Consider the following 12,766-nt stretch of genomic DNA (forward strand, 5'->3'; position numbering starts at 1 on the left):
TAACAAGGCAGAGCTAAATCCCGGGGTAGTAGCAGACAGGATTAAAGCATTGAAAGCAGGGAAAGAGGACCCAAAATACGAGCGAGAGAAAACAAAAAAACAAAACAACAAACACACACACACAGCAAAGCAAGAAAAAATAAGCATAAGAGGAAAGACGTTTCTACAGTGGAGGCTGGCAGAAAGCCACTGCAATTACTGCAGGTCAACCCTTGTCACCAGGCGGTCACCTTGGGCTGAGATCTGGGGTAACTACCAACAAATCCCTCGGCTGTACACACAGACCCTGCTTTTAAAAGGTTCTTAGCAAATTCATCTGAGTTCCTCAGAAAGGGAAATCACTAGCGCTTAATTCACGACCTATCTATCCTCCATTCCATTCAAATAACGCAGCCAATAGGAAAATCCTCCGCCCTGAGCAAACGACTCGGCAGAGCTGAGACAGCCCTGGAGGCAGGTCAGCCCCGAAGAGCCGCCATACAGCCCGACTGTTGGCCTCCGGAACCCCAGGAGCCCGCAGCGGGGCAGGACAACCTTCCTTCCCTGTCTCCGCCCTTCCAGGTTGGTCCCAGCCCCCGCTGCCCAGGCGGCCTGGACCACACCCGCTTCCCTCCGGTGGCCTAGCCTCCCCCGCCACAGTTCGCGGGAGCGCTCTTCCTGGGGCGGGCACAGGCCCATGGCGCATGCGCACTGGCCGAAGGGCGCCTCCCTGCCCGGATCTCGCGAAGTTACGTTAGATTGGCCGCCGGTGACGGGTGGCCGGGCGGGGGGCGGGAGGGCTTCTGAGGTAGGAAGGGAGGTCCGTTCGGCCGGGCGCGCCGCCCCAGTGCTCTGTGGGATACTGGAAGTCTCGAGCGTCTCCTCCCGGTTCCCAGCCCTCTTCTGGCCAGCACTCATAGAAACAGTCACACACCCCCTGCCTCCCCTCTCTTCCCTCTCCGCCTCCCCTTTCCCCCCCTCGCGATAAGAAGACCCGGCGGCAGGAGAGGGGATGAAGATGGCGGACGCGAAGCAGAAGCGGAACGAGCAGCTGAAGCGCTGGATCGGCTCCGAGACGGACCTCGAGCCTCCCGTGGTGAAGCGCCAGAAGACCAAGGTGAAGTTCGATGATGGCGCCGTCTTCCTGGCTGCTTGCTCCAGCGGCGACACGGACGAGGTCCTCAAGCTGCTGCACCGCGGCGCTGATATCAATTACGCCAATGTGGACGGACTCACCGCCCTGCACCAGGTCTGTGCGCCCCGCCGCCGCTCTCCTGACCCTGCGGGTCCTCGTTAGCCTCCCGCCTGGGCCTCCCCTCGGCTCTTGGTCTCCTGAGGCTGGGGGCGGCGGGAGACTCCCTGCCGCGGGGTGAGGGGGCGGCTTCCCGCGAAGGAGGGAGGGAGAGAACTGGTAGAGGGAGGGCCCTAGGCTTGGGGCCCCCTTCAGACCAGTTGGTGGTGAAGTAAGGGAACCAGGAGATTTCCGGGGCAGAGGGGGAAGAGGACTGTGGTCCGCTTGGGGCCCCAGGGCCATTTGTGGACGTGTGTCTGGGATTTGGGGTCGAGATGGGGAGCGGTGTGGTGTTGTGCCTGGGCCCCCGATGTCAGTGATAGAGTTGGAGGACGGCGGATGCTGAAGAAAACTACGAACAAGAGGCACTGGGGGCACTTGGGTAGAGGGACGTCTTTGGCTTAGGAGGGCGTTGGATTTATTGTAGTTTTTAGGACTTGATTATAAATGATGATGATAATAGTAATCAAGCGCCCTAAGCCGAGTGCCGTGAGCAGACGGTTTCCTGTTTTCTCCTTTATTACTCTTGGTCACTGGGGAGGGGGGAACGGTGTAATTTAGCTGATCTGCACCGGCTGAAGGGGAGAGGATGAAAGTGGGTAGCGTGAGGAAGCGTTCTAAAGGGCTTGCCCACCGCGGGGCCGGAGCGTACGAAAGAGTCTCTAACTCGGAGTAGAGTTTGCCGCAGTGTCAGAGCTGCTTTGGCCCCAGGTCCCGGGGTGTGCATTGGGGTTAAAAAGAGAAGAATAAATACGAGGCACTCTTTTCAAAGCCGGTTACCAAGCTCTCATTTTTCTTTTGGGGGGTGGGAAAAAAGAAAGCTGTTCACGAACTTTTCTCAAAATGGATGCTTTGTGCATGTTAAAGTTTTATAGTAGTCTGATTGGGATCTCTCAATGTTAGCCAAATAAGGAGAAACTATTGGCAATCCGGAGATAATGTTGCTTTGCCTTTAACAGGCCAAAAGCAACACAACCACTTAGAGTTCTTCTTAAAAAGCAATTTTTCAGTGATGGTCATAGGTGTCAAAACATAAACTCTTTCCATTTTCTTAGTGGACAACTTGGAATTACTAGAAAACGACTTAACAGCAATAGCTTCCCCTTACAATGAAAAGACTTGTAAACTAACTCAAAGTTGCCTTGGTTATATGTGGAAGATCGTAGCTTTATGTTGATTAATGCTGTAACAAAAACTTGTTTGGGAGGTTGAAACTTACGGTTTCATATTTCATGCATATTGCTGCTTTTTAAAAAGAGGTGTGTGGTGGCATTTTTCCTTTTACTCCTTACTGTTTAGTGAATGATGACTGTTTTAAATTTTATTTAATTGAATTCTCATATCAAACTTGGCTTATAGCCTTTGTTTACAAAGTTGACTGGATGAACTGTAATGACTGACAAATTGCAGGACAAATCTGGAATTTAGCGTGTGGCACCCAGTAAAAATATAGCATGGTCTTTAGCTCTTTATCTGTTCCATTAATTTAGAGTCTCTAATGTATAACAAATTTTTTATTTGGCTGAGGTTTATTTTAAGCAATAGCATAACTCTAGATTCTAAAAAATGGTGTTGAAATGAAAGAAACTTTCGGCATTAGAAATGATAATGTAATTATGTAAGATGACTCTTCAGATTTCTTTCAAGTGTAATTTACATGGCTTAGTATGGAATTGATTCAGAAAGACAGATTACTGTATGCTTGAGGTCAGGATAAGGTTGCATAATGGTTTATATCAGTATGTTTTATTAAAGTTGTCATATAGAAATGTAAAGTTATTACAGTTGTTGAGGAACCCAATTATATTGGCTTGGAGAAAGAGGAAAACTTCTAATACTTATATTCTTATTGGCTTAGGTAGAAAGAGAAAATGCATCTAACAGGCTTCTTAGAGTTTTTTTTTTTTCTCCTCTAAATTTGGACATGTTGCAAGAATTATCAGACTTATCAAAGTCTTCCTGATTAACTGAATTCAATGGTTATTTTGGCATTATTTAGGTGTTGTCTTTATTAGATATTTTGTTTTAGCTGACAAACACATAAGCAGGTTTCCAAGTTTATGCATAATCATTTGCATAATTTCTTTTTGTAATTTATTTGCACATTCCTTAACTCAGTGAAGCCAAGGTCTTTAAAATATCAAGCATTAAAATTTTTATTATGTTTTCTCCACCCTCGTTTATTGACTCTTGAACTTTTTTGCCGTTGTGACAGAGAACAAGGAGTTCGCTTTGGGCAAATTCAGAACAACAGGTAGTGAAAGGTGATAAATAAAACTTTTTAAAAAAAGAATCACAAAAATTTTTAACCTTAAAAATCTCTTGAATACTGATTGCTTTAAATACTTAAATTATAAAACCAAAATTGGCCCATTGATTTGTTTAATAGCCCTTGAATAATTTTTTTTAATTTAACCTCTTGAAAGCTCATAGAATAGCCAGAATGTTTTTACGAGATTAATTATTGGTTAGTCTTTTGGAATATTCATTTCCATTTTCGGTTTTGATCAAGTGTCTTTTTTTTTTCTTTTTTAAAGATTTTTTTAATGTGGACCTTTTTTAAATTTTTAAGTCTTTATTGAATTTGTTACAATATTGCTTCTGTTTTATGTTTTGGGGTTTTTTTTTATTATTATTATTTTTTTTTGGCCACAAGGCATGTGGGATCCTAGCTCCCCGACCGGGGATCAAACCGTCACCCCCTGCGCTGGAAGGCAAAGTCTTAACCACTGGGCCACCAGGGAAGTCCCGATAGAGTGTCTTAAATTTCACTGTCAGGAGAAAAGTTTTAGCAACGTTACAACCCACAAATACACTTCGTAATCTAATATTTTACTTCCATTTTAATATAAACAGCTTATATTTAAACTTTTATTTAATTGGTTGAATGTTCTTTCTCATTAGAAGTTACGAAAGATAGTTTCCTTTTTTTTTTTGTATAAAAATAGGTGATTCATATAGGAGAAAAAGCAGTGTTTCTAGTCAAATTTCCTATCTTCGTCTCTAGAATAGCCTCCCTTCCCCTAACCCCCTCCAGTAGCTAGAAAACAGTACTGAAGTTACGTTATAAACTTCTGATTTTCTAGAACTGAGGTCTAGAGTAGAATTTCATTTTTATCAGTGGGCAATAGCTCTGATTTAAGAGCTACCTGGTAGAGTCTTAATACTATATGATCTGTATCTTTATTTCAATATAATTTATAAAGGTTTTAGGAGAGTAATAAGAGTTTTCTATAAAATGCTTTATTGCTGATGCTTAGTGATACTGGTGTGCATAAAATACAGGATTGAGATTTCTTCCAACAGTTGTGAGTGTAGCCTTTTGATTTTACCTTAAAATCTTATCTGCTTCCTCTGTGCCTGTGACTTCCAAGTCAGTTTCCAGTTCTCACATTGCTGCAGAGCTCCAATCCCTCATTTCCATTTTTCTACCGATGACGAAGTGTTGATTTAAAGTAAAATATTATTCAATATATTGTGATTTTATATTTAAAAATATATCTTCAAGTAGTGATACAGTCAATAGAGGTCCACCCCCTTTGCCGTAGAATAGCAACTGTTTATTTACATCAATATTAGGAATTTCTTTAAATTCAACCTGAAATGAATACTTTTCTTTCTTCACCAAACCTATTCTTCTCATCGATGCCTCTGTTTCTGATAAAGATGTCATTAATCTCTAGATTAAGCTTTAAACATTTTAATTATTGTTTACTCATCCCCTTGTCTACATATAGACAATCAGTCTTCATAACTGCCTTCGCATCAGTTCTTTTTCTTGCTACTCTTACTATCAATCTAGGTCATACCTTTATTATTTTTATCCCTAGAGCAAAGTTAATAGCCTAATTGCTTTCCCTGCCTCTTCTCTCCCTGGTCCAGTCTAGCATTCATACTGCTATATCACATTAATCTTTTAACAATATCATTTCAGTCATGTCACTGCTCTCCATAAATTCACATTGAAAGTGTTTCACCATTTACGTTAGACCTGATATATCTCCAATGTGCTACATCCTTTACTCTTTTTACTTCCATGCCTGTGACCTTGCTTTTTCCACCACTAGAATATACTCCCTCCCTCTTTGCCAGTCAAAATCTTGGTCATTCTTCAGGGTTCAACCCAGTTGTCCTCCAGAAAGGATCTTTTTGTCCTTTGAATTTGTATAATAACTACGTCACTGGAGAGACTCTCCTCTGGGGTGCTCATTTTACCTTACATTTTGCCTCTTTGCTGCTGTTAAAATGCTTCTTACTGAGTAGTGTGTGTTTTTAAGTTTGTCTTTCCTGGCTGACTGTAAGGACCCAATCTTCCACATTTTTGTATTTCCAGAGCCTGGCACATAGTAGGCGCTCACTAAAGATTTATTGAATTTTATCTTTTACCTTGTATCATAGATAGGAAGTTTTATAGTCATTTGTATGTTGTAAGATAAATCATTAAAACATTCACACCCAGATACTTAGAGTACAGTTCTTGCACGTGGTAGAACTTGTTGTGGATCTTCTATGCAGATATTTTTAATGTCTTGAGATTTTAAAAAATTTTTAATATTAACCTCCTTCCTATTAAAAAAATTCTGAACCAGTTTAACTATTGAGTAAGAGAGAGAAAAATATTCACTTGAGTCATCAATTTGCTACCTTCTTTATAAAGGTCTGAACTAGGTCCTATAGAGGAATACAGAGTAGAATTAAATCCATGTTCTTTGCTATTATAATTTTAAAATAAAGTTTTCCTTTTGCTTTTCAATACATACCGATTGCAGGTAAGTTTAATATTACATCCCTTTGCTCTTAAAATACAAATTTTATCTACTTCTGAGGGAGCCATTTGAAGCTTCTTTGAGGAATATGTGACTCCCCTCTTGTCAGTAAAAGGAATACTTTTGTGGAGTTTTTTCTCAAGTGCTTAATCTTCTCAACCAAGCCATGAATCATAATCTGAAATGTAACTCTCTTTTAAAAAGTATTCTAATGGGGCTACTTAAAGTGTTTTCCAACCAAAAAGAAGAGAGACTGGAAGCAGCTGATATTGAGTCTCTTGTTAGAGAATAGTGTAATTGCTGTATATGAGAAATCTCTTTAAAACTGAATGTAGAGTTTATAATTGTTTACTTTTTTTTGTGGGGGATATTAAGATCTTGGAAGAATCTTTTGGATCCCTTATAACTAATATTATAATCTGTGTTTAAAAAATATACAGTATAAGTTATTTTCTCTACATAATTTTATTTAAATGGCTGATGGCTCTTCAAACTTTTTATTGAAATCATCCTAACCATAAAAACCAAACAAACAGAACAAACCTAAACAAAATTTCTAACCCCAAACTGGCCCCTCACTTCCTACAAATAAATGGACAACCCTAGCCATAAACGGGGTATGCTGGTAGGGCACCAGTGCCCACAGTGCTGTTGTTATAATGCCTTCTCTGCAGTTGATACCTCTGTGCTTCCTGGCAACAGTTTTGTGGTCTGACTTTGAAGTGTCATAACCAAGACCATCTTTCATGTACTTCAGCTACAGTGTGATTGCAAGCTGTGACTGAGCATTTTCTAGTATAGCCAGGTAGAAACATTAGATGGAATAGAGGAAAAATTTTTTTCATTTTCTGTTTGTTATCACATTTTACAATACTGTTCACATAAGAGATGTACTTTAAAAACTGTCTAGTTAGATAATTTAAAAAATATAACTATTTAGAAACCTTTGGAGGGAGGCGAAATATAGAACATTATTTTGTTGCTGCTGTAACATGTTACTTCTTGACACTTCCCAAAGTTGCTATTTTCTTTGCCTTTCTGCCTGCCAAAAATTATGATTTTCACCCCACTTTTCTTTTGGAAGTTTGTGGTGGGTCCCACAGGGGTTGGCAAATGGAGTATTGGCATTTTGGTATATCTCTTTGAAAGGTTGAAGACCTCCAACAGTCATTTTTGAGTTTCTTCTAAATAAGGGTTGGATATGCAGTAGCCATGACTTATCCCATTATACTGAAGAAAGGAATTGGCTGGTGAACATTTGCTGAGGATTTGCTACATGTGAAACATTATGTTAGATAGTTTTATAACCAATATCTCATTTAATTCTCACAATGTCCCTTTTCTCTTGCTCAAGGTTACCAAGATAATAAATGGCAGAGCTGGGTTCTGACACAGGTTTATGTGATTCCAGAGCCCAAATTTAACACTATGCTACATGTCTTTTAACTTTGAAGAAGAAAGTATTCTTAAATCTTCCGGTCATTATGGTTGATGGTTAGTAGTTGGAAGTTTTTCCATGTTAATCAGTAGAGAATCAAATGAAACACATACATATAGATATAATTATTTTCTTCATCTACTGTTGTTTGGCTAGTCAAAACTTTTAAGAGCTTTCTATGGTAATTGAAGTGCAGTAATGCCATATTTAAATTAATCTCTAAATCTGTCCTAAACTTTAGGAACTGCCAAGATTACTTTTGACTGACCATTATGTGCATAATATTTGATCAGGTGCTTTCAGTAGTTACAAAGGAAGTTACAACAGCAACAGAACTCTTTTTTTAAGGACAGGGTTTACTTAGTCTTTAAACATCTTCATTTTTCTTTATCTTAATAACAATTTATATTAATGCTTTAGGCATTTTTACATACTCATTTACAGTAAATGCTTTATACATTCACAGACTTAACTTTTTCAATGAAAAGATATAAATTATAGGTAAACTCATATCAGCGATAGTGAAAGAAGGAAGGCAAGCAAGCAAGCAAGCTCCGGCTTGTCACCACCATTTAGCTTAATCTTCTGAAATTTACTTTCTGTACAATGATTATTATTATTTATAATTAGGACTTGAGACATTACATGAAATGCTAGTAAAGTTACCTGAATTAAATTTAAATTCTGAATTAGTAAAAAAAACTTTTTTTTTACATCTTTATTGGAGTAAAACAAACTTTTTAATATTTATCATGTTTGATTTTAATTGGAAGCCTTTTGTTAGTAGGAATATCCAAGTCATAAGAATATTCCATTCCTTAAATCATTTTGCAGAATTTAGCCAAATTATATTTCAAGTCTTACCTTAGAAAAGGCAATAGAATTTTTTTTTCTTAGTGGTAGTAAGTGAGAGCACCATCTGAAATGTGATTTACTTGTTGCCTATGAAATCATTGGTTCCCAGAATTGTACATTTCACGGACCAATGAAATGGTTTTTGTTTTTTGTTCTTTGTTTTAATTTTGATGACTAAAAGAGGAGAACCTAATTTATGTTGTCATGTTAGGGCGTTAAAAACAAACAACTTGATAACCTACCATCATCATTTCATAAAAGAAAGAATACTTTAACAAGAAGAAAAGGATATAGTATCCAAATAAAGGACAGTGGAGACTCATATATCAGTCTGTAAGATTATTGCTGTATTGACAACAGATGTTCTTGATGCTCTTCCATGAAGTAGAGTAGTTGAGCAGATTTCAAAACTTTATTCCCTATATTCTCCAGTTGGTAGGATATGAGAGAGTACAGGTTGTGGCAGGCCATATCATCAGGATGCAAGCGCCTGGTCCCTGATCACTCAGTAAGAAGTGGAAAAAGAATTTACCTGAAGAGATTCAGGAGATTGGTGAAAGCTTTCTTTAGGAACCACTGGTTTCATATTTATATTTCCATAAGCCTCTGCATATGTAATCTTTCTCTGGAATGCATTTCCCAGCTTATTTGTATTAAGACACAGCTCAAAGCATAAAGTGTGGACTTGCTTGACCACGGGGTTGCACAGTAATTCTTTCACTTACTATTTAAACCCTAAGTTTGGCAGTTACACACTACCTGCTATTGTTAGTATATCTTATCTCCGGACAGAATAGTGAATTCCTTCAAGTGGGGACTTTGATTCATTTTTCTTTAAATCCCCTTTGGTATCTGCATTTTATTTTAACAGGTGCACAGTAAATGTTTGTTGATTTTTTAAAAATGAACACAATGCAGACTAATCTTGTGAAGAGCAGAGTTCATAGAGAACAAAATGATGACAGTCTGGGTAAATATAACAACCAGCAAACATTAAAATGTTCTAATTAAAAAGTGTATACCAATAACTTACTTTATAATAATTATAATGTAAAGGTAACCATTATTACAGTCAAAATTTAGCAGGATCTTAGATTTTTTTTTGAAATGGAATGTGTTCCTGATTACCTATACAAGTAGAATTTTGCTCAGTTTATGTAACATACTTTAAAAATAAATTTCTTTAAACAAATCATCCAGTGTTGGCTTAGAAAAGGAATCCCTAGCATATGTCATTAGAAGCTAATTCATATTTTCTAATGATCTTAATCATATTTTTTCCCTAAATAACACTTTCACTATGGATCCCTGTATGTCACTATTTTTCTGACCTTGTTAGTATTTTGGTTGTTCAGCTTTTCATTGTTATGCTGGCTAACCATAAAAAGACAAAGTTGAGCTCTGTGTAACTGCCCTAAGTGTGCTTGCTTGACTTGAATGCTCTTTCATGGGTGGAGACATTCCACATTGTCATGTGTTATATAGGCATTTCTGAAATGACATTCAGTAGAAACCATGGAAAGAAATGAAGGCATTCCTCAGCTGTCACCTTTTTAGTAATCTATTTAAATGCGTTATGTGCACTGAGTGAGATATTCCGCAGGGAGAGCCTCAGTGACTAAAAAGTGTTACTTTAATTTGATTATTAACTCATATGAGCTGAAAATACATATTTTACATATTTAACATGTTTCCTAACGAAAAAAAATCATAAGGTTGTAGAAAGTTTGTACCATTTTCTTGAATACTTGAATAGTGCAAAGGAGAAATTTTGTGACTTGATACCGTTTAGAAGTTAACCACATGGGAAAGTATATTTTCCTGGATTAACTGTTAAAACACATACACACACATCAATTACCTTTACTTTGTAGTAAACAAACTAAAGTGTATACATTTTATTAGCCTTCAAAATTATTTTAGATGGTTCTAAATATTAATCTAATATTTGTACTTTTGCTTGGAACATTTCTGGAACTTTTCTATCGGAGCTTCAGTTCCAGCAGGTTCTTTTGAATATCCTCTGTGTTGAGTTGAGTTTGTGTTATTGTTTTTTTACTTTCAGGAAAGTTTGTAAATTTTGAAAATGATAGTCATTGGAGACATGTCGGGTGAAAATAGTAGATGCTGGGTAATCATGGTTAATAAATACCATCAGTGATTAAATGATATTTTCTAAAAAGCTTTTTCTTAATTGGAACGTGATCATAAAGAGTCCATCTTGGACTTTAGTCAACTCTTTTTACCTTGTTTGGACTTGAGAGTATGCTTCAGAATTGCTTTATGATTAACTTAGCGCACTCTTCGTTTGTGTTCTGAATTTTGCGTGAAACAAGTCAGTAGCTTATATAGCTTGTGAATTGAACCATGGCCTTTTTTTGTGTTTTCCACAAAAGATTTTGATGCTGCTGTTGCCAGATCATGACACCGTATTTCATTAAGAGCTATTGTTTTTCTCAAAGATAAGTTAATTTGTACAGTTTTTCTTAAAAGATTAGAACAGATGACATGTTCAACAGTTTATATCCTTTCCAAGTACATGGAATGATCTGCATAAAAATTTTGCCTAATATTCAAGTTTTTTCCCTTTTAAAATATCTTTTGCTATTTAACTTTTAGCCATCTTTTAATAAAAACACTAAAATGTTTTTACATTTCTGATTTTCACAATGTGGTATACATGAAAATGCCTCAAGTAATTATTAGGCCTTCAGTGCCTTCTACTCTTGCTTTTTGTCTTCACCATCTCCTTTTTAATTTTAAACATGGCTTACTTTCAAGTTTGTTTATTGTTCTATATGTATTTTATCCCAAACAGAAATTGAAGAAGAATAATTATTTAAGTAATTAAAGCATGATAGAAAAATATAAAAAAAGAAAATAAATGCTATTCAGATTTTCAGGCATGGAGCTAGCTAGCCCCATTTAAAACTTTAATAGACTCTCTTTATCCATCTCTATCCAATATATAATTTTCTAAAAGTGAGTTTATATTTAATTTTCTGGTTTATAACCTACTTTCTAAATTATACATTTTTAGAAGTATTTCTGTGTTAATGAATATTGGGTCCACTGTGTGAGTTTGTGTGTACATGTGTGAGTACATCCTAAAATTTATTTTCCCAGTTGTCTGATGATGAATATTTAGTATATTTTCAATTTCTCATGATAGGTGGATATTACACTATGTATATCTTTGCTCACTCATGACATTGTATCATTCGGATTGTTTATCTTAGAGATTTCACCTGCAATTTTATATGTTTTGCCCAAGATAACATGCTGTTTTAATGCTTGTTTATGCAAAAGATATTTTCAGTAAAGTCTCTAGTATATTTAATATAGAAGACTAACCTTGAAAGGACTCTGGCTGACACACATGTTACGTTCATAATGTGATGATGTCATCTCCCTTCTCTGAGGCACCCAGAGAAAAATCTGTCTGACTCTGTGTGTGAAGAAAATTTGTAAGTTGTTTGAAATATTAAACAGTATTTGTATTTGCAGGTAAATGTTGCTAATATTTGTTTAAATTAGTGATTAGCTCATTCATGAACAAATATATAAATCATTATTTATCATATGTCTGACATAAGGTCCCTGTGTGCATGTAGTGTGTAATCTAGAGGAGGTGGCAGTGAGTGTTAGAATAGATCTAGGGTAAGATGAAATTTTTTACTAGGAGGACTTAACCTAGAATGTCAGGATAGATATCCCTGAGAAAGCTATGTTTAAGTTACAGGAACTTAAGAGATGTCTTGAGTCTTTAATGACCCTGTTCCCTCCTTGTTTGTCTTCTGAATGCTCCTGTTCAGTTTCTTTTTCTGATCTGTTTCTTTCTTAAAGAAGAATGTTCCAAAGTTCTCTGTGTGTCTATTTTTTCTTTTCCATATCATTCATTCTTAGAGTTTCAACTGTTCTCTTTTTATATGATCTGTTCTCCTTTTTATATAATCTACATCTTATTATTTTTTTAAATAAATAAATTTATTTATTTATTTATATTTTTGGCTGTATTGGGTCTTCATTTCTGTGCGAGGGCTTTCTCCAGTTGTGGCGAGCGGGGGCCACTCTTCATCACGGTGCGCGGGCCTCTCACTGTCACGGCCTCTCCTGTTGTGGAGCACAGGCTCCAGACGTTCAGGCTCAGTAGTTGTGGCTCACGGGTTTAGTTGCTCCGCGGCATGTGGGATCTTCCCAGACCAGGGCTCGAACCCGCGTCCCCTGCATTGGCAGGCAGATTCTTAACCACTGCGTCTACACCTTATTTTTGATGTTGTCAGTCTTCCACTTACTAAACTACAATCTCAGGGTCTTCTTGTGTTTACTCCTTCCGCTTCCAACATGCACACCTGAAAAAGAAATACTCCCAAACCCATACTACCTTTTTATGTATTCACTTAACAGAATTAAAGGCCTACTTTGTGTCATACACTG

General features: G+C 37.3%; 1 protein-coding gene across 4 annotated transcripts in view; it reads left to right on the plus strand.

Annotated features, from left to right (window-relative positions):
- Window positions 1-768: 768 nt before the first annotated feature.
- The window catches only part of PPP1R12A (protein phosphatase 1 regulatory subunit 12A), a 150,958-nt gene continuing 138,960 nt past the window's right edge, over window positions 769-12,766 (plus strand). For 3 of the 4 annotated variants that reach the window (XM_081249765.1, XM_081249766.1, XM_081249767.1), the window contains exon 1: window positions 770-1,228. In XM_081249765.1, coding sequence (XP_081105891.1) covers window positions 992-1,228 — 237 coding nt within the window. In that variant the 5' untranslated portion in view covers window positions 770-991. Of the gene's footprint in view, window positions 1,229-12,766 lie in introns of all 4 variants that reach the window. The other variant, XM_081249768.1, reaches the window with a different exon arrangement.

Source organism: Mesoplodon bidens (genome assembly GCF_964165515.1).
Source record: "Mesoplodon bidens genome assembly, chromosome: 11".
In the NCBI taxonomy this organism is placed as follows: Eukaryota; Metazoa; Chordata; class Mammalia; order Artiodactyla; family Ziphiidae; genus Mesoplodon; species Mesoplodon bidens.